Genomic DNA, 23,537 nt, shown 5'->3' on the forward strand with positions numbered 1-23,537 from the left:
CTTCTCATCAACTTGCTGACTTCTTGGAGAAAATCTGATAAATTGAAGCTAACTTGCAGAAACATCCTATCAAATGCTTGTACACTTTCGCCTCAGTGATAATCATAATCATCAATTTTACTCCACGAACCAAACGAGGAACAAGTCTCAACCCTGTTCAATTCAAGTTTGCTGTCCTCACCTGGCATGGCCTGGACCACCTGTGACTGCAGATGCACATCAACATGGGTCACTCGACTGCTTTCTAAATGGCCTAGCAAACCACTTCATTTCTACAAAACATTACAGGAGAACGATTCTGACGGTTAAACTGCAGTAGTTAACAACAGCAGATCAGCAATCAAATCAAGGGCAATAAGGGATGAGTGAATGCTGGTCTTTCCAGTGCTGCTCACTGAATGAATATTTTAAGGAATTAGACATCATAGCCAGTAAAAAAGTGCTGAATGATACACCACAGGCATCTCCTTCCACAGATCCACTCCAGCATGCAAGAATTCCTCCATTACAAAGCTCAGAGAGCTGACAAGCATCGAACAAATATAACTTTCAACTCTTTCTAGCAACAAACACACAACATGTACTCTGCACAATTTCAATCTCCATTCTGGAAAACCAAGACGCTAATTAAACTGGTGACAACGAGGTTTCAACTTGACGTTTTCGTTCTGTTCACGGTTGCTGTTTTTTAGGACGGAGGAAGAGAGGTCTCCCGCCAGTATTACCCCACATCGCAATCACAGATTAACACTTAGTAACCAAACTGAGACGATTCTTTACCTGTTGTAAGAGAAACTGTGGTCGGAACTGCTGATGTATTGTCTCCTGTCAGAGTGAACACACTGAAATTGTACTTGGTCCCAGCTTTCAATTGTGGCACGGTAATATACTCATGAGGGACAGTCATATTTGAAGGTGGACCTCCAGTCGTCTCCACCCTGTATCTGTACTCAGATTTATGGTCTAATGGACGGTCCCATTTCAGAGTAATTGATGTGCTGTTACGATTCTCAAGGGTTAAGTTGGCCACAGCATTTGGTTCTGTAAATAATAATGAGATGTTGAGAATAGTATCGACCTCACTGTCCTGCCACCTGTTCCACTTCTGTCGATAATCCATGATATCTTCATTGGAACCTATCCTGTCCAATCCTTTTCCTCTCTGCTTTCCTGGATTCACATTCTCAACCGTGACAACGAGTAACTAACCTCTTTGAGAAGATTGTTTCAAACTAAGCAACCATCCTATCAAATTCCCCTGTGCACACTTTCCTCAGTTTTAATTAATCGTAATTGTCAATGCTTCTCCACAAAACAAAAAGATGAACAAGTTGACAGCTTGCTTCATTCATTCCAACACTGGTCTTATCTCGCATTTTGACAACTTTGATATACTACTCTCTCTGCTGCTCAACAACTCGAGAGGCCAGCATTTTCAATCCACGTAAAAGTACATTCATCACATGCCAACTTGGTTTGGTGCTTGACTGCTGACATCATGGGAGAGTTCCACGTTGTGTCTTCTACGTCAAAAGCAATCAATCTTCCGAAGGATTGAACGGTGAATTGGTGACATATCTGTTTCAAAACCACTCGCGAGTTACCATAATATGAGGCAACTGTCACAGTTATGGACCTACTAATTACAGCTTCCAGTAAACCTTTGAACACCAAATAAACGGGGATGTCGAGGCATAGTCACTAGTCACTGTACCAGTAAACAAGTCCAAGGCTAATATGCGGGCATAGGTTTTTGAAACCCCCCCCCACCGTGCCTGGGAAATTAACATACAGTTAATAATTTGGAACAAGACTACTCTCAAGGGTAGTAACCATTAAATGATCAATGTTGCAAAATTGTTTTAACTAATAACTTTAGGGAAGGAAATCTGTTTTCCTTAGATGGAATGGCCTAGCCTGCATTAGGCTCCAGACACAGCATTGTGGCTCACTCTTGACGGTCTCGAATGTGACCTTGCAATCCAACCAGCCGTACAAATCATTACAGAAAAAGAGGCCAATCAGCTGAACGACAGCAGTTAAAGGTGGCAGCTCAGCAGCAATTTGGGGAGGGTACCAAATGCGTTCCTTTCCATCGATGCTCACCACCCATGAATGAATATTTTACAGATTAAGTACCTCTCAATCACTAAATGTGCTAATTTGTCACAGGTCTTTCCTTCCACAGTGCACAACAATTTCTCCATCACTATGCGGAGAGAACTGACTAGTATGGAACGCTTTCCAGACAAATCAACATTTTGGTTCCAGATAAAAGTACACTCCTCGCATGTCATTTTCATCATCTTAGTTTTGGGTTTGACTGCTGACTCCCAATGGATCAAATGATATATTGATGAAAATTAACCAACAGTATCACCGGCAATTTTCCAGTTACCATAATGTGTTGCAACTATCACACCTCAGGAGCCACTAATTATGGTCTCAAAATAAACCTTTCACGTCCCAAAAACTGGAGTGTTGGTGGAAGTGGATATCCACTGCACAAGTAATACAGAGGCCCCAGCACAACTGTGGGTTCAAGAATTCAAATGGGGAAAGCTATATTCAGTGAGAACATCTGGAAATTAAATTTAGTTCCAGAAATGGTGACCATCAAACTACCAATGTTGCCAACAAAAATTTGCTTCACTAATATCCATGTGGCAAGGCAGGTTGCTGGCTTCAGCAGGCATAACACCAGACCCACAGAAATGTGGTTCACACCTGCCTGTCCCTGAATGGTCAAACAAACCACTCAATTGTACAAATGTCTGCAGCAAAAAAGTCCAATCAGATCAGGTAACGAATGAGATAACCAGCAATCATGCTGTCCTTTCCAGTTACATTCACTATTTATGAAGAAACGTTGAAAAGAAAAATACATCTCCATCAGTCAATGGGCTGACTAATACACCACAGACTTCTCCTTCCACAGTTTCACTCCAGTACATAACAATTCCTCCACCGCTACGTTGAAGGAGCTGAGTGACGTGGCATAAATACAACTTTGAATGCTTTCCAGACACAAACACAGACTTTATCCAGCACAATTTCAATCTCCATTCCAGAAAATCGAGAGGCTAATTACACTGCTGAGCAAGAAATTTCAACTTGATGTTTTCATTCTGCTCCTGGTTGCTATTTTGTAGGACTGAGGTGGAAAAGACTCCTTCCTGCCTGTATTACCCATCCATCCTGATATCAGACAAATTCCTATTAAACAAAACTGAGCCGCTTCCTTACCTGTTGTAAAAGAGACTGTGGTCGGATCTGCTGATGTATTGTCTGCTGTCAGTGTGAACACGCTGAAATTGTACTTGGTCCCGGCTTTCAGTTGTGGCACGGTAATATACTCATGAGGGACAATGATATTTGATGGTGGATCTCCAGTCGTCTCCACCCTGTATCTGTACTCAGATTTATGGTCTAATGGACGGTCCCATCTCAGAGTAACTGAAGTGGTGTTGCGATTCATAAGGGTTAAGTTGGCCACAGCATTTGGTTCTGTAAATAATAATGTGATGTTGAGATTAGTATCAGCCTCACTCTCCTGCCACCTGTTCCACTTCTGTCGATAATCCACGATATCGTCATTGCAACCAATCCTGTCCAATCCATTTCCTCTCTGCTCTCCTGGAGTTGCAATCTCAACCATCACAATGATTAAGTAACTTCTTTGAGAAGATCTCCAGTCGTCTCCACCCTGTATCTGTACACAGATTTATGGTCTATACTACTCTCTCTGCTGCCCAATAACTTAAGAAGCCAACATATGTTCCTCACTTCCCCTCTTCACAATCTTCAAATTTTGATTGACTGTTGACATCACGGCAAAGTTATGAGAAGTGACTTCTATTTCAAAACTGATTCAATATCCAACGGGACTGAAGACTATATTCATGAGAAGGAAATCAACAGTATCAGCAGCCAACTTGCTACCCTAATTTGATGCAGCTGTCACAAACACAAAACCACTAATAATGTTCCCAGTGAACCTGCAATGTCTCAACAAATGTCAATGTTGATTCACATTTATAAGAGTCATGGTACAAGCAAAGAAGAGGACTATGATAAAACTATGGTTATCAGGGTTCAAATTCTACCATAATAATAGGCAAAATTTACATTTAATTCAAAACTCTGGAATTAGATCTATTCTTAATAATACGAAGCAAGATGCTAATATTAATGTTGTAAAATCTTGTTCACTGTTGGAAATCTGCTGGCCTTACCTGGCATGGCCTGGCCCACATGTGACTTCAGATGCACAATGACATGAGTTACTCTTGATTGCCTTTCAAATGGCCCAGCAAATCTCTTAGTTGTACAAACCATTACAGAAAGAAGACAGACTGTTAAACTACAGCAGTTAACAATGGCAACTCACTCGCAATCAAGTCAAGGGCAATAAGGATGAATAATGCTGAGCTTTCCAGTGACACTCACCACCCATGAATGGATTTTTTAAGGAAAAGTATATCACAAAGAGTAAAAGTGCCAAATAGTTTATCACAGGTGTCTACTTCCAGAGATCCACTTCAGTATTCAAGAATTCCTGCATCACTCAGTTCAGAGAGCTGACAAGCATGGAACAAATATAAATTTAAATCTTCCCAGCAACAAACACATGTATCCAGCACAATTTCAATCTCCTTTCTGGAAAATTGAGAGGCTCATTACATCGGTCAGCAAGAGGTTTCAACTTGATGTTTTCATTCTGTTCATGGTTCTTAGGACTGGGGAAGAAAATACTCCCTCCGATATTACCCAAAAATCACGATCATGGATAAACTCCTTTTGAACCAAACCAAACCACTTCCTTACCTGTTGTAAGGGAGACTGTGGTTGGATCTGCTGATGTATTGTCTGCTGTCACTGTGAATACGCTGAAATTGTAATTGGTCCCAGCTTTCAGTTGTGCCACTGTAATATACTTATGAGCAACCATGACATTTGAAGGTGGATCTCCAATGATATTTGAAGATGAATAACCTTCTTCACCAATCTTGGTGTCCTCTGCAAACTTACTAACCATGCCTCCTACATTCTCATCCAAATCATTAATATAAATGACATATAACAGTGTACCCAGCACTGATCCCTGAGGCATACCGCTGGTCACAAATCTCTAGTTTGAAAAACAGCCCTCTACAACCACCTCATTGGACGTCTTCTGTCATCAAGCCAACTTTGTATCCGTTTAGCTACCTAATCCTGGAACCCGTGAGATTTAACCTGACGCAACAACCTACCATGTGGTACCTTGACAAAGGCCTTTCTAAAGTCCACACAGACAACATCAATTGCACCTTCTTGGTTACCCCTTCAAAAACTTCAATCAAATTTGTGAGACATGATTTTCCACTCACAAAGCCATGCCGACTGTCCCTAATCAGTCCTTGTGTCTCTAAATGCCTGTTGATCCTGGCTTTCTAAGTACCTTCTAACAACTTACCCACCATAGATATGATGATAAATGCAGGCATAAAATCAGCCTCTGAGTATTAGTGAGTCATGTCAATACCACATTATGCTCATTTATCTCACATGCTCACTATACCCAGGTGTACAGACCCATGGTCAAATGAATCTAGAAGTAATCATCTGACCAGCAGTCAAATGAAGTCAGCGGTCCATTGTTGTCGAAATTAGTTTAAATAAATAGAAAAGCGCTGTTTATCTTGTAGTTTGCATCCGCATTCGGAAAGATTTTTTTCCCTTATTTTGTATATACCCCACCCAAGCACCGTAAAAGCCAATGGCCCTAATTAGGTCACAAACTCATTATGTTTGACCACACTGGTGAGATATATTTGGGCTTATGCTCATGAATTTGCATAAACCTCTGGGTGTAGTTTCACCAGAACAAAATGAGCACAGTTGTGGAACAGAATTAGAAAATTATTTCCAATGGAAACTCAAGGCCATTTTGTTTTACTTACTCGTAAATTTAGTTGCAACTACAGGCTCACTCTTTGTCCCATTAGCAATAATAGTCACTACACTGATAGTGTAATTGGTTCCAGGATGTAAACCTGGAATTGTGATGTAGTTTACTCCTTGTATTTTGGGTTCAGTTCCATTGGGACTGTATGTAATGCTGAAGTTATATTGGGTGCTATTCATGTCTTCAGGTCTGTCCCAGGTCAGAGAGATGGATGTATTCGTAACATTCGTCACTGTGATATTTCGAGGCTTGGCAGGGACTGTTCAAAACAAAATTCAATAAATCAATAAAATTATAGCATTCCATTTCCCTTTTGTTAGATTTCTAAATTTCACCCAAAACAAATTGCAAATGATTCAAAACTATGATTGCATCCTATTATCTCACTTGAAATGTTCTATGTTAGGGGTTGTGCATTTTACACAAAAAGAAAAAGATGGAATTTGCACATGTAGATTCAAAATGACAATGTTTATTGAAGAGCTGTTGTTATTTAAATATATAACACCACTTACCTCTAATCATTCAGTCTGTCCATCAAGCCATTGAGTTTAAATTTTCAGAGTCATTTATGAATCTCTCCATGGTTTCGCGTAATTCTACAACTATAATCTCTTCCACATGTTTCTTTCATCTACCAGTTTTGACCTCCTATGCATTTGCCCTTGACTTTACTATGCTCGAAAACAACTTTTTAAAACCTATCATCACCCTCTTCCCTTGGCAACTTAAGCTCTTTCTTTCAATGCTTCTGGTAATGTTTACGAACTTCTATTTCTGATCTGTGTGCTCCTTTTTAATGAATAACAACTTTTTTTCCCATATCGAAGCTGCTCCTTAAATTGAGGTCCTTGTATCTGACATAATTTTGAAAGTAACTATATACATTTGAAGAATGATGACATTAGAATTCCAAACCCCCCCTACCTTGAACAGGAATCCAATATGATTGTGACCTGTTCAAACGTTCCTGTTTTCTATCTACTTTTCTTCTGGACAGCTGGACAACTTTTTGTCAGAGACATAGGTGAGAGTGAGATTTCACAGCAACATAATTAAGTCACTGAACTCCAAGCACATTTATTAAACTGTACAGAAGCCTATATCGGCCAACAGCACAAGGGAGATGGGAATATGTGCAAGTTATAGACAGGCAGAATTTCTGATAAGCTCAAATTTACAGATGATGCAAAGTGGGAGGCTGGCCAGCAGAACATTGGATTCGTCTAATTCTTCTTTTTTTCTGTAGGGAGTGGAATGTACCAACCATCATGGGGATCAGTCTTGCCATAGATTGCCCTTGTTTTCTGCCCTCAATTTCACAGTCAGTATGGGGGCCCTGAATAGAATGAAATAGTATGGTATCTCTGGCATTGAGAGGACATTTGGAAGGACAGTTGATGGGGAATGCTTAGATTGTTCTGTGCCCTCCTGCTTTCTTTGCACTGCACTCAATTTTGAAATTTCCTTTCCCTCCTCAACTTAGAGGATACTTGAAGGATAATACTGGATTGAATGGTGAAGCAATGTGTTAACCAAACTTCAGGTGGGTTAAGAGAAAATTTTGGAGGTTGACATTCTTCATGATTGTTCCATTTCCAACAATTGCATCAACCTCAGTTAGCTAGTGGTGAACAAAGGTAATAATACAAAACTATTTCACAAATGTAAATTGTTGTAGATCCAGCAGGTGTCAGTAAATTACATCTGCCTTAAGGTGGCGCTAATAGTTCTTACAGAATCTCAAAACATGTCAATGATTATTACTTGACCGATCATACTATATTTAGATGCCAGAATGTTTTTGAGCCTACTGCATAGTGAAATATTTAAATTGAAAGTAATGAACAAATCGAACAGGATGAAGAAACAGAGTTCACACTCTCAATACATTCAAATGCTACATCTACTTTCTGTTTCTTATTTCCCCCTACCCTGGCCTGCTTTTGCATCAATCTCTAATCATCCACCATCCTCTGGAATCAACTTCACTCGTCAATTACTTTCACTCTATGGGTCTCTTTAAACCCTATGGAACTATTTCATCAATTTCCACACCACCTTTGAATTCTTGGACTGTTTCACTCCTTTGCTAGCTACCAAATGTCTTGTTGTTGAGGCTAGGTAAGTTGAAAAACTAGAATAAAGGCAATTATGAAGGTTTGATGAGAGAATTGGCTAAAGTGGATTTGGGAAATATCTTAAAAAGATAAAATGATAGAGAAGTAGTGGCAATCATTTAAGGAGATATTTCAGAGCTCTCAACACATTTATGTTCCACTGAGGAAGAAAGACTATACTAGACGAATGCACCATCTGTGGCTTAATAAGGAAATTAAGGGTGGTTTAAAATTGAAAGAAAAGCCAGACAATACTGCAAAGAACAGTGACAAGGCAGGGGATTGGAAAAGTTTTAGAAACTGACATAGGATGACTAAAAAAAAACAAGAAATTGGAATATGAGAAAAAATTTGCAGGAAATAAAAGAGAGACAGTAAAAGTTTCATCAAGTATACAAAAAAGAAAAGAGTGGCAAAAGGGAGCATAGATCCCTTAGATAGTGATATTGGGGAATTAATATTGTGAAAAGACAAAACGTCAGAGGTTTTGAACACGTTGGCCACGATTTCCCCAAAAATTACTAAGTGTCATAATAGTGAGAAAATGAGGCCGATCCACACCGGTCTGTCCAGCATAGACTGGACTGCAATCGTCCCCCACACAATCAATTTTTGGAGAGCAGTAAATTGTTTGCCAGCTGTGGGAGGGGTGAGCCCTGGTACAAAGTGAATGGGTGCCATCTGGAAAGAGCACCCCAATCTCACACTGCATTGTAAGATCCCCTCCCTCCCACCATGGACATTGGGACCACCTCACCTCTCATCAGTGGCATGTTTTCCCATCCTCTCCTAGAGGCAGATTACCAGCATTGAGGCATTGGAGTTCTCCCAAAGGGTCCCCATGTCCCCCTTCATGTGCCCCAAATTGCCTCCCCTTTATGCCCACCCTTTCTGGTCACAATTTGGTTTGCAAAGAAAAGGACTGGGATGGCTATAAATCATTTGGTGCAAGGCTCAAGACCTGTCTTTCTGGGCCCTCACACAATTTTTTGGGATTGTGTTAGGCTGGAAAATTGTGCCCATTATCTTTACAATAGAAACGTGAAATTCATTCCAAAAATAGACGAAAAGCAAGAGGCAAACGGAGGAAAGAACTTGGAAAATCATGAGAGAAAACAATGGGAATACGAATGGAACTGAAGGTTAACAAGCCCCCTGAAGGCCTGCATCCTAGGCCTTAAAAGAGGTGGCTGCAAAATTCCAAAATTCTCTAGAATCTGGAAAGGACGCAGTGGATTGGAAAAGACAGAAAGCAGGAAACTTTACACCAGTAAATCTAACATCTTTCATTGAGAAAATGCTCAAATCCATTATCAAAGGGATAGTAGTTGGATAGTTAAGCATCATAATACAATCAGGCAGACCTAACATCGTTTTGTGAAAGGGAAATCAGATTTGGCAAATTTGAGTTTTTTGAGCTGTAACAAATAGGGTAATTAAAGGGAACCAATAACCGTACTAATTTGGACTTCTTGTGGGGGGGGGGGGTGATTTATTTGCAAGGAGAAAGGATTGGCTGAAGTACAGAATTGTCAGGATAAATGGGGCAATTTTCAGGTTAGCAAACAGTTAATAATTGAGTATTACAAGGATTGGTACTGGAGTCAGCTAATTATGATCTGTGGTAATGACATGGATGATGGGATTGTACTAAGTTTGCTGACAATATGGAGAGAGGTAGGAAACCAAGCTGAGAGAGGATACAAGTCTGCAAAGGAATGTGGATAGGTCAAATGAGTGGGAAATGTTTTGGCAGATGGAGTATAATGTGAAAAAGATGAGGTTGTCCACTTTGGCAGGAAGAATATTTAAATAGAAAGAGACTGCAGAATGCTGCAATATAGAAGAAATTGGGTGTCCTCTTACATAAATCACAAAAAGTCAGTACGTATGTATAGCAAGAAATTAAGCAAGCAAATCGAATGTTGGCCTCGTATGGGAAGGGGGATAGATTATAAAAATAGGGATGTCTTGCTTAAAAACATGCAGGGCACTGGAGAGACTACAACTGGAGTAATGTAATATAATACTGGTCATTTTACTTGAGGATTAAACTTGCATTGGAGACAATTCAAAGAAAGTTCACCAGGCTGATTTCTGGGATGAAGGAGCTGTTTGATGAATAAAGGTGAAGAAAGATGGGCCTACACTCATGGTAGTTTAAAAGGATGAATGATGATCCTATTGAAACATAAGATTCTGAGGAGGCTTGATGGGCAGATGCTGAGAGGGCATTTTCCTTTGTGGGGGAGAAGCCAGAACTAGAGGGCACAGTTTCAAAATACAAGTCTCACATTTAAAATGGTGATGAGGAGGAATTTTGTCTCTCAGTCGGTCATTTGTGCCTGGACTTCTCTTTCCCATGGGACTAGCGGAAGCTGGATTATTGATTATTTTCGAGGCTCAGTATGACACATTTTTGGAAACCCATGCGGACACAGGGAGAACATGCAAACTCCACACAGTCATCCAAGGCACGAATTCAACCCGGATCTCTGGTGCTGAAAGGCAGCAGTGCTGATCACCGTGCCAGGCATAATTATTTTGGTAAGGTGCATTGACATGTATGTATCAAATTCAATAAATATGATTATTTATAGAATTAAAAGGATACTTACATTCAGCAGTGATGATGCTCTGTGAATAAAAAGAGAAAAAAAAGTTAATGATTTTGAATTTCTTCCGTTTCTGCTGAAGATTCTCTCTCTTGCTGGAGTGTAGTTTTCATATGTGGTAGTAGTTAGTCTCGGGACTTTGTCCAAATGATCATTCTGACTGTGAACCTAAACTGAAAATTGTAGATATACATATTGTGTTCTCACCTGACGATTATATGCACATTTTCCAGCCGAAGGCACTAGATAGTAATTGGGAACATAACTCTCACCAATGTTATTTCCCCTTACTAACCCTGGCTGCTGATACTAATTCTCCTACCTTAACTGCTGCTGTAACAGATATCAGTGAAGTAAACACAAATTATGGATGGGGTCCGGGGCCTTTTCTTTCATTGCCAAGTCATTAGACAGCACAAATTCATTCATTATGATTCTCTTAGTGTTCCATTTTGTTGGCATGCCTGCCTCTGCTTTATATTTAATAGCCAGCATTCCTTCAGTGATGTCAATTAATAAGAATTTGAAAGAAAATGGGAATGAACTTTGAGGACAATAAGCTGTCGTAAAGTTGTCAGCTGCACAAGGACACAAAAGATCCATTTGTGCAGTTAAGTGGAGAAATGATAAGAACCTGATAAAGCTAGTGCATATATATCACTCAGGATGGTGGATCACTTTGTATTTCAGTTTCTCCATGACCAAGAAGAAACTGGGATCCAAATAGAATGTACTGGACCTGTGCTATTGTTAGATATATTACCCGAGGGCTAGGGCGTATATGGGGTGTCAGGGAGGGGTAATACTTTTGGTGGGGGAACATGTCGCACCCTTTCCTATTGATACATAAGTTAACTGCAGAATAACAAAGACAAGTTCTGCTTTTAGTAGACTGCGCTCCACTGTATGGGAACATCGAGGAATCAGCCCAGCAACAAAACTGAAGGTCTACAGCACTGTGGTATTCATTACCCTCCTGTATGCCTGTAAAACGTGAACTGTGTATCGAAGGCATGCAAGACAGCTCAATCATTTCCACATGACTTGTCTTCGCAGAATATTGCGCATCAGATGGCAAGACAAAGTACCAGACACTGAAGTTCTCTCTAGAGCAAGTCTACCATCAGTCCACACACTGCTGATGAGAGCGCAGACCCGGTGGGCAGGTCATGTCATCTGTATGTCAGACGAGTGCATACCCAAGCAGCTCCTTTTTGGGGAACTCTCTGCTGGAAGACACTCGCGTGGAGGGCAGAAAAAACATTTCAAAGACACACTCAAAGCCTCTCTGAAGTTGCTTGACATTGACATGACCACCTGGGAAATGCTGGCACAAAACCGCCCTATCTGGCGCTGCCTCATCCACAAAGACTGTCAAGCTCACGAAGCAAGGTGTATTGCTGAAGCACAACTTAAGCGCGAGCTGCGCAAGTCCAGAGCCACCAGCGCAACAACTACAGTCTCTACACAAGTCTGTCCAATACGTGCCAGGACATTCTGTGCCCGAATTGGCCTGATCAGTCATCTTCAGACACACTTCAACCAGCCTCAAAATGACTAATGGTGTTGAGGTCCTCATCGATGACGATGGATGAACAACAACCCTAGGGCCTGATGGCTACATGGAGTTGGTGGCCTGCTCACTGGATGGAAAGTCAGACACAAGCTTAGGTTTGCCAACCCTGAAAGCCACAATGCTAGTTTGCATATGTTATAATCACAGCAGATGTTATTTGCTGAACAGGCCAAATCCCAGAGTGAACAAATTATTTCTTACTGATCATAATTTTTTTTTGTATTTTGAAATGAGGAAAAAGGAAACTACTGATTCCATAAACAGAGAACTCCAGTAACACTTGTAGGATTTTAAAAGTTAGAAGATTTATTAAAAAAAAACTTAAAACACACATTTTAGTTATACAACTAAAAACAGTCTTACAAAACATCCCCCCAATAAAGCTCACTTGGTCAGAACACACAAGGAAACTACTTGACAACATCTCCTTTACAGATATTTAACTATAAAAATCCAGTATTACCCAAGGCAAAAACTGTTGTTAATTTAGTAAAGGTATATCACAATACTTCCGCTCTGCTGTGGCAATCCAAGGAAGTTTAGAAAACAATTTGCTGCTGAAACAAAGACTTCTCTGGTCTGACTGGCTGGCTGTTTCACATCTTCTCTCAGCATATCTCCCAGAGCCATACCACAATTCAGCTCGACATCATCCCTTAAATATCATTCCCCCCCACTGCACCACCCTTCATCATCTCCATTTCCGTTGCCCTTAGTACCTCTTTGAGCTCAACTTTTCCAAAATATTAAAATCTTTCATGTTTGCCCAACAAACTTCACTTCATGGTCAAATAAAATTTAATAACCTTCTCCTGTTTACTTACAAGTTGTAAGTCCCTTGAACACTCCTTGAAATTTAATAACAGAAAAGCCTATTTATCTATCTAACTTATTTATCTAGCTATCTAACTTAGCACTGCTGCCTCACAACACCAGGGACCTGAGTTGGGTCATTGTCTCTGTGGAGTCTGCACATTCTCCTCACGTCTGCATGGGTTTCCTCCAGGTGGTCTGGTTTCCTTCCACAGTCCGGAAGACATGCTGGTTGGGTGCTTTGGCTGTGCTAAATTCTCTCTCTGTGTACTTGAACAGGCGCCAGAGTGTGGCGACTAGGGGGTTTTCACAGCAACTTTGTTCCAGTGTTCATGTAAGCCTACTTGTGACATATAAATAAACTTTAACTGTACTTATATCTCCCACTGCAAAATTTTGAAACCTGGACTATTTCCTTATAAATCTACTTCACCAAATTTTTCATCGTAAATCTATGCACCTTCACTCTTTTATCTCTCAACCCTGAATACAAAATGTCTCTATTAACCTTCCTCTCCAGCTTAATCAAATCATGTATGTACGTACAGATATACACAACTTTTTCTTTAAACAGAAGTCATTCGACAAACATGAGAGAGGATATCACACTCTTCGGTTCCTACAGCAACATTGGGAGTGTGACCAATGCTAGGCTGCAACAGATCCGAGGCGCAGCACAAAGGTCAGAGCAACAAGTAAACTGGATGGCCTTGCTGGGGTCAGTTGGGCTGGCTTCAGTGATAGGACAGATGGTGGATAGAAAACAATGATCAGGAAACCAAAGAAGGTTCGTCAAGCCATGTGTCATTTGACCCTTTCAGCTCGGTAGGGAACAGGGTAGGATGCCCTCTGTGGAGCAGTGGCTGCTGCTCCCAATGCTGCTGCAGGGAATGAAGAATGGAACATCCTCCCTCATGTTAGCAGAATGACCTCGCGCAACTAATTGTCTGACCCACGTGTGAAAATGGATGTTATTTTCTAAATATTTTGGAGCTTGAATAGGAAGTACAACAATATCCCTACAGGAAAGGCACTAAATTATACCAGCAGCCTCACTAAGTGCTCAATTAAATTTTCATTTAACATTGCATACATTGTAGATGGTGGGTAAATCTTGATGTGGAAATGCTGGCGTTGGACTGGGGTAAGCACAGTAAGAAGTCTCACAACACCAGGTTAATCTTGGCCATTTCCCATATTGCTAAATCTTCGGCATGTTGACATCTAATAGAAATGGATTCGGAATATATAGAATGCCTCACCACTCACGGGAAATAGCTTCATTTAATTAGAATGTTTATCAGCTGAGCTAATGAATGCTAAATGGTTTACAGTAAACAAGGTTACTTGCTGGAATGAAGTGAAAAGTAAAACAGCTTCAGTTTGGTTTGTAGGTAGCACTTTCGTTTCTAAGTAAGGGATCATGGGTTAAAAATCCACTTCAGGACTTCAGTGCATTATCAGGGCTGACATTTCAGTATTGTGGGTAAATCTTGATGTGGAGATGCCAGCGTTGGACTGGGGTAAGCACAGTAAGAAGTCTCACAACATCAGGTTAATCTTGGCCATTCCCCACATATGCTGAAGATTTAGCATATAGACATCTAATAGAAATGGATGGTATAATTTGGTGCCTTTCTTGTAGGGATATTGCTGTACTTTCTATTCAAGCATCATGTCCTCCAAAATATTTCGAAACTAACATCCACTTTCACACATGGGTCTGTGAGGTCATTCTGCCAACATGAGGGAGGATATTCCCCGGCCATGAACTCTGTGTAGATTTCCTCCGGGTGCTCTGGTTTCCTCCCACAGTCCAAAGATGTGCGGGTTAGGTTGATTGGCCATGCTAAATTGCCTTAGTGTTCCAAGATGCATAAATTAGAGGGACTAGTGGGGTAAATATGTAGGATTATGGGAATAGGGATGGGGTGGGATTGTTGTCGGTGCTGACTTAATGAGCTGAATGGCCTCCTCCTGTACTGTAAAGTTTCTATGATTCTATGCCAACTCATCCTGTATCCACCATGGACAGACCACACAAACCATACTGAGAATGAACAAAATAAACATCTACATATCTGTTACAGCTTTCACTATAATTAACAAATACTTCCATTTAGAAAAGCAAATTCAATACATTTAATTCCAAATAAGGGGGATCAAACGTATTTAACTAAAGTTAGATTTCTGAGCAAGGGGCATTTTCTTTTTATTATTAGGTAATTTTTTTTAATAAAGGCAATATGTGCAAAATGAATTTCTGTAATGGACAATAAAATGAAATTGAATGTGAATGTTTTATAATAAGAAACATAAGAAATAGGAGCAGGAGTAGGCCATCTAGCCCTTCGAGCCTGCTCCGCCATTCAATAAGATCATGGCTGATCTGAAGTGGATCAGTTCCACTTTCCCGCTTTCTCCCCATAACCCTTAATTCCCTTGTCTGTCAAAAACCTATCTATCCGTGACTTAAATATATTTAGCGAGGTAGCCTCCACCGCTTCAACGGGCACAGAATTCCAGAGATTCACCACCCTTTGAGTGAAGAAGTTCCTCCTCAACTCCGATCTAAACTGCACCCCCCTTATCTTGAGGCTGTGCCCTCTAGTCCTGCTATCCTTTCTAAGCAGGAAAAATCTCTCTACCTCTACCCTATCCATCCCTTTCATTATCTTATACCTCTCAATAGGATTCCCCCCTCATCCTTCTAAACTCCAATGAGTACAGACCCAGTCTATTTAGTCTCTCTTCATAGTCCAACCCCCTCATCTCCGGTATCAGCCTAGTGAACCTCCTCTGCACTCCCTCCAAGGCCAAAATATCCTTGCGCAAGTGCGGCGACCAAAACTGCACACAGTACTCCAGCTGCGGCCTCACCAGTACCCTGTACAGCTGCAGCAAGACGTACCTGCTTTTATATTCTATCCCCCTCGCTATAAAGGCCAGCATTCCATTTGCCTTCTTGATCACCTGCTGCACCTGCAGACTTAGATTTTGTGACTCGTGCACAAGGATCCCCAGGTCCCTCTGCACCGTAGCATGCTGCAGCTTTTCGCCCTTTAAATAGTAATCCCTCCTACTATTATTTCTGCCAAAGTGGATAACCTCACACTTGCCAACATTATACTCCATCTGCCAGGTCCTTGCCCACTCGCTCAGCCTATCCAGATCCCTCTGCAGACTTTCCACACCCTCTATGCAATTTGCTTTTCCACTCATCTTTGCGTCATCAGCAAATTTCATTACCCTACACTCAGCCCCCTCCTCCAGATCATCTATATAAATGGTAAATAGCTGAGGCCCCAGCACCGATCCCTGCGGCACTCCACTAGTCACCAACCACCAGAATAGCACCCATTGATACCAACCCTCTGCTTCCTATTAGACAACCAATCCTCTATCCACGCTAACACCTTACCCCCAACTCCGTGCACCCGAACCTTCTGTAGCAACCTTTTATGAGGCACCTAATCAAACGCCTTTTGAAAATCTAAAAACACCACATCCACCGGTTCCCCTCTGTCTACCGCACTAGTCACATACTCATAGAAATCCAATAAATTTGTCAAACACTATTTCCCCTTAACGAATCCGTGCTGCGTCTGCTCTATCAAACCATTCCTTTCTAGGTGCCTCGCTATTTCTTCTTTGATGACGGATTCAAGCATTTTTCCAACTACAGACGTTAAACTAACCGGCCTATAATTCCCTGCCTTTTGTCTGCTACCTTTTTTAAACAGCGGCGTAACATTAGCCATTTTCCAATCTTCCGGCACTTCCCCGGAATCCAGCGAATTTTGGTATATAATTACTAAGGCATCCACTACCACCTCTGCCATTTCCTTCAGAATCCTGGGATGCATTCCATCTGGTCCTGGGGACTTGTCTACCTTCAGTCCCATTAGTCTATCAAGCACTACCTCTCTAGTGACAGTAATCGCATTCAGGCCCTCAACTCCTACCATCCTTCTATCTTTAATATCCGGCAAACTATTCGTGTCCTCCTCTGTGAAGACCGAGGCAAAAAACTTATTTAAGGCCTCAGCCATTTCCTCGTCTCCCACCACTAAATCCCCCCTCTGATCCTCTAAGGGTCCAACATTCACTCTAGCCAGCCTCCTCTTCTTTATATATTTGTAAAAACTCTTACTGTCCTTTTTTATATTTAGTGCTAGTTTAGCTTCATAGTCTATCCTTCCTTTCTTTATCAACTTCTTAGTCATTCTTTGTTGATTTTTAAATCTTTCCCAATCTTCTAATCGCCCACTACTTTTTAGCCACTCTGAACGCATCAGCTTTTAATTTAATACTCTCCTTTATTTCCTTCGATAACCACGGCTGGTTATCCCTTCTCCTACATTCCTTCTTTACCATCGGAATATATTTCTGCTGAGTACCGAAAAAGATCTCCTTAAAAATCCCCCACTGTTCCTCAGCCGTCCTACCGACCAATCTGCGCCCCCAATCTACATTTGCCAATTCCTCTCTCATCCTATTGTGCTTTTCGTGCAGAGACCATTCGTCATTGGCCAGTGCCAGGATCTTTTGTTTCTTCCCACGTCAATAGCATTTTGTGTTGTTCATCGGCCACTCCAACAGGGAATCCACTGTGGGGGTCTCCATTGGCCCCAAGTTTATTTGGTTTTATTTGCTTTGTTGACATATATGATAAAATTCATTTGTATTGTACAATGGAATCTGTGGTTTCATTCTTTCAATAAATATCAGGGATTTCAGGTTTCTGTTTTTTTAAATAAGTTACTGATCTCTACATGGATTGTAATAATTGGTTTCTACCAAGATTGTGATACTACCTTTGTCATACCAATAATCCAATGATTAACTAATGTTTCCAGTGACCACTGTGAAACAATAACCTAAAGAATTTTTATTTGCATGTGAAAAGGAAATGCTTGCCACAAAAACTTGGGACAATTTTCCTTCCCTTTCAACTCCAGTTAAATGTTACCAAGCATAGCAATTAGAACAAAGAACAAAGAACAACACAGCATGGGAAACAGGCCCTTCGGCCCAACGAGCCCACGCCGCCATCTTAACAATGTATTTTTCCTATCCTCCCTTGACCCGTGTCTATGCTTTTGGTACCCCCATTGGAAACCAGATTCAGGGGAGAATAATTTAGGGACAATTTGTTACACCAATCAGCCTAAGAGCACGCCTTTGGGGTATGGGAGGAAACCGGAGCACACAGAGGAAACTCACACAACCACAGGGAGAATGCGCAAACTCCCACAGACACTGGCCCAAATCCACATATCTGCACAGCTAGCAGTGATATGCACTGAGCTGTTGTGGTGCCCATCTGCTGGTCCAGTTTTAAGCATACACAAACAACGCGAAGTACTAGGCCACTCTCGAAACATCCAAGAGCAGCCCACGCACGACCCACCGTGTGCATGCCCCTCGTTAGACAACAAGGTGGACCGACGCACCTGCGAAGTAAAAGAGACAAAACATCAACACACGTAGCATTAGATTTCCGGAACGTCCCGAGGCTCTGACCCTTATTTAAAACTGTCTCCTATAACCCTCCATCCCTGTTTCGCTCATGTGCCTATCTAAGTAAACCTTAAACAAGTCCAGCGTGCCTGCCTCCACCACCTTACTTGGTAGTGCATTCCATAACCCCCACACCCTCTGTGTGAAAAACCTCCCTCTAGCATCCAAATTATACTTCTCCCCCCTCACCCTAAGCTCGTTGCCCCTCGTGATATTTGTCTCCAATCTAGGAAAAAGCCTGCCACAGTTTACTCTATCTATACCCTTCATTATTTTATACACCTCTGTCAGATCCCCCCTTAATCTCCGTCTTTCTAAGGAAAAGAGCCCCAGTTTACCCAATCTTTCCTCATAACCCAGTCCTTCCATACCAGGCAGCATCCTGGTAAACCTCCTCTGCACTCTCTCTAGGGTCTCCACGTCCTTCTGGTAGTAAGGTGACCAGAACTGGACGCAGTACTCCAAATGCAGTCTAACTAACGTTCTGTACAACTGTAGCATTAGACACCAGCTCTTACACTTTATACCCCTTCCTATAAAGGCTAGCATACAGTAAGATTTCTTTGCAACCTTCTCCACCTGAGTTGTCACCTTCAGAGACTTGTGCACTTGCACTCCCAGGTCCCTCTGCATTTCTATGCTCTTAAAAGGTCTACCCTTTATCATGTAACTCCTCCCTACATTATTCCTTCCAAAATGCATCACCTCGCATTTATCAGGATTAAATTCCAAGGTCAATAGAAGGTCAGCAACAACACAAGACTCTGCATTGGATACCACAAACCAGCTATATTTAGATGATGGGAACAAACCCTGGAGTACATTCGCTAAAATTAAATAATGGTCACGTTTCATATGTAGATGATCAACATTTTTGGTCTTTAGACTTTATGTAAACAGCACTTATTGGGGAAATTTCATTTTTTTTTTAAATATTGCAAAATTTCAAAGCATGCAAAAGCATTGTAAAAAACTTGAGGTAGTTGGAGCTATGATGTTGTTTCCCTTCCCTTGCCACCTGTGACACCTTCCAGCCAAATGTCTAGCCAGCTAAATTGTCTAGGTCCCCATGGTGAGAAAGCCCATTCAAGCAAGATATTGGAGCAGCTGGTCTGTGGATCCACACTTCAGCATGAATTACCAGTTATACCAGAGGAGTAAAGAAAATTGAGAAAGAAAAAATTGCCAAGATGAAGAAAGAAAAATAATAGCATTGTTGAAAATGTTTGAACAGAATGACAAAGACAAAGCAACAGATAGGGATATATATACACTTCAACATAGAAACAAAGAGAGACAGAGACAGAGAAAGAAGGAAAAGAGACAGATTTTGGTTGGCGGGTGGAAGGTGGTGCAAAGGCAAGTGAATGGTGGAAGAATCAGAGTCATCATAAGTAGTCTCACAACACCAGGTTAAAGTCCAACAAGTTTATTTGGAGCGTCGCCCCTTCATCAGATGAGTGAAGAGTTCAGTTCACAAACAGGGTATATATAGACACAAACTCAATTACAAGATAATGGTTGGAATGCGAGCCTTAACACGCAATCAAGTCTTTACAAGTGCAGACAACGTGAGTGGAGAGAAGGTTAAGCAAAGTTAAAGAGGTGTGAATTGTCTCCAACCGGGGCAGTTAGTGAGATTCTGCAAGTCCGGGCAAGTCGTGGGGGTTACAGATAGTGTGACATGAACCCAAGATCCTGGTTGAGCTGTCCTCATGTGTGTGGAACTTGGCTATCAGTTTCTGCTCAGCGGTTCTGCATTGTCATGTGTCTTGCAGGCCGCCTTGGAGAACGCTTACCCAAAGATCAGAGGCTGAATGCCCATAACTGCTGACGTGTTCCCCTACAGGAAGAGAACAGTCCTGGCTGGTGATTGTCAAGCGGCGTCCATTCATCCATTGTTGTAGCGTCTGCACGGTCTAGCCAATGTACCATGCCTTTCCTGCAGCATATCAGGTAGAAAATGTTGGCTGAGACACAAGACTATGTACCGTATACCTGGTAGATGATGTTCTCACGTGAGATGATCATCCGTGTCGATGATTTGGCATGTCTTGCAAAGGTTACTGTGGCAGGGTTGTGTGGTGGTGTCGTGGTCACTGTTCTTCTGAAGGCTGGGTAGTTTGCTGCGTACAATGGTCTTTTTGAGGTTGCGTGGTTGTTTGAAAACCTGTAAAAACTGGATTACCTGTTAAGAATTGCATTGCAACCATTATCTTGTAACTACTGAACCCCTCACTCACCTAATGAATGGGCAATGCTCCAAAAGCTTGTGCTACCAAATAAACCTTTTGGACTTTAACCTGGTGCCGTGAAACTACTTACTGTGCCTACCGCAGTCCAACACTGGCATCTCCACATCAGAATCATCATGGCACAGAAGGAAGCCAATCAACTTATTCCATGCCCACACTCTACAGGAATTCTGTTAGGCTCATTCTTTCCCTCCCCCAATTCTATCTCTGCGGAACGATGTAATAAGTCCTGTGAAAATTTATTTCTCATAAGTGCCCATTTAATTTCCTTTTGAAACTAGAGATAAAGAGAGTTTTAAAGAAAAAAGACTATTTTTGTCACAAGGTCTGCTAAATGGCATTAGTTTACTTACAAAAAAGGAGAACTTGCATATACTGAAAATAAACAGTGCTGTGCTTTGAAATCAAGTCTTCCAGCATTTGAACAAGGACAGTAATATTTCAGGTCCGAGCCCTGTACATCAAGAAATACAAGTCCCTTTAAAACAGAAGTGGAGAACAGAGCTAAAGGTCATTGGACAAATATATCAAATCCTTTATTTAAAAGAGGAACCACTCATGAGATTCACAGCTTTAGCTAAAACTAAAAATTGCTGATCGAAGTACATCAGAAGCAGACTGTCAAAAGAGATTAGAAAGATAGGTGAATAAAAATAGTTCAAATTGACAAAGCATAAATGTAAAGAACAGCAGCAATGAATGTCAATCTTCATAGTTGAAGGCTACAAAGTGCTCAAAAGAAGGGAAAGATACTGCTGAAATTTGTATTGAGCTCAAGTGAAAATGGGAGGTGAAGTCACCGCGGGGTGATTATTATCCTTGCCGTTACTGGGCAAGGATTCACTCTAGCTGCATCTGAACAAAGAAAATTACAGCACAGGAGCAGGCCCTTTAGCCCTCAAGTCCGTACCAGCCATGCTGCTCGACTTAACTAAAACCCCCTACCTTTCCGGGAACCATATCCTTCTATCTCCATTCTATTCATGCATTTGTCAAGATGGCCCTTAAAACTCACTATCGTATCTGCTTCCACTACCTCCCCCAAGTTCCAGGCATCCACCACCTTCTGTGTAAAAAAATATGCTTCGTATATCCCCTTTAAACCTTACCCCTTCCACCTTAAACCTGCGCTCCCTAGTAACTGACTCTTTTACCCTGGGAAAAAGCTTCTGACTATCCACTCTGTCCATGCTGCTCATAATCTTGTAGATTTCTATCAGGTCACGCCTCAATCTCCGTTGTTCCAGTGAGAACAAACCAAGTTTCTCCAACCTCTTCTCATAGCTAATGTCCTCCATACCAAGCAACATCCTGGTAAATATTTTCTGTATCCTTTTCAAAGCCTCCACATCCTTCTGGTAGTGTGGCGACCAGAATTGAACACTATATTCCAAGTGCGGCCTAATTAAAAGGTTCTATAAAGCTGCAACATGACTTGCCAATTTTTAAACTCAATGCCCTGACTGATGAAGGCATGCATGCATGCCGTTTGCCTTCTTGACTATCTTCTCCACCTGCATTGCCACTTTCAGTGACCTCTGTATCTGTACAGCCAGATCTGTCTGCTTATCAATACTCTTGGGGGTTTTGCCATTTACTGCATATTTCCTACCTGTATTAAGCCTTCCAAAATGCATTACTTCACATTTGTCCGGATTAAACTCCAACTGCCATCTCTCCACCCAAGTCTCCACTGATCTATATCTTGTTGTATCCTCTGATGGTCCTCATTGCTGTCTGCAAATCCACCAACCATTGTGTCATCCACAAACTTACTAATCAATCCAGTTGCATTTTCCTCCAAATCATTTATATATATTTTAAACAGCAAAGGTCCGAGCACCGATCTCCTGAGCTTCCCTGGTTTCCCCTGCATCGGGAGGAATATATCCGGATTAATGTATCACGCTCCCTACCCATTTTTATTTTCCATCTCTCTCCATTTTTTCACAGCCCACATGATTGAATCCCAGGTTTAATTCATTGCTGTAATATAAAGGGTATCTGCCATATGTGGAATAGGGAACTGTTGACAGCATGATGTAAAAAAAGGCACATGACCTGATATTAAACTTCAGTCGTGGACTGGACAGAGACTTATGTAGAAACAAGCATGGAGTTACTCACAGCTTGGGCTATACTCCGCACATATGTACATAATTGTGTGCTAATTAGCAATAAACACGTAAAATGGCTGATATTTGAATGCAGTGCAGAGGACCACTGCCTTCTTGAAGTCCCCAAATTTGGACAGAGATTTTCGTAGGTTGGGGTAAAAGGTTGGGATAAAAGGTATTGGGGGTGATTCTCCCATCCAGCCATGCTAATTTTCTAGTGCAGCCGGGTGGGAGAATCGGGTAGCCGACAGGTGCAGGATTCACTCTTGCATTCTCGCCGCGAGCGCATCTCCCAGTGCCAGATTTCCTGGTGCCGTCAGATCTGCGCTGGAAACGAACGGGAAGACCAAGTGATTTTAATCTGTTTTTAACATAGTTTAAATGTAAATAGTGGGTGCGGAACTGAACTCTCTGGGCCTGCTAGTCTCTCCCACCCTGCCACTCCAGTGGGGTTCACTACAGGTTCCCACTTTTGAGAACTATCGGCACAATTGATCACTGGAATGAAGGGGGGGGCAACAGGGGCTCCCCGGGGGTAGGGTAATGGGGGTGGTGCCCCCAGGCATGG

At 41.6% G+C, this 23,537-nt stretch overlaps 1 protein-coding gene across 1 annotated transcript in view; it reads right to left on the bottom strand.

Annotated features, from left to right (window-relative positions):
• ptprja (protein tyrosine phosphatase receptor type Ja) overlaps positions 1-23,537 on the bottom strand; it is a 180,080-nt gene that overhangs the window by 123,778 nt on the left and 32,765 nt on the right. The window contains exons 2-5 of the mRNA XM_080190430.1: positions 10,689-10,707; positions 5,946-6,209; positions 3,247-3,507; positions 781-1,041 (exon numbers count right to left, since the gene is read on the bottom strand). Coding sequence (XP_080046556.1) covers positions 781-1,041; positions 3,247-3,507; positions 5,946-6,209; positions 10,689-10,707 — 805 coding nt within the window. The remainder of the gene's footprint in view (positions 1-780; positions 1,042-3,246; positions 3,508-5,945; positions 6,210-10,688; positions 10,708-23,537) is intronic.

The sequence above is a fragment of the Carcharhinus amblyrhynchos genome, chromosome 6 (genome assembly GCF_965287045.1).
Source record: "Carcharhinus amblyrhynchos chromosome 6, sCarAmb.v2.hapA, whole genome shotgun sequence".
Taxonomy (NCBI): Eukaryota; Metazoa; Chordata; class Chondrichthyes; order Carcharhiniformes; family Carcharhinidae; genus Carcharhinus; species Carcharhinus amblyrhynchos.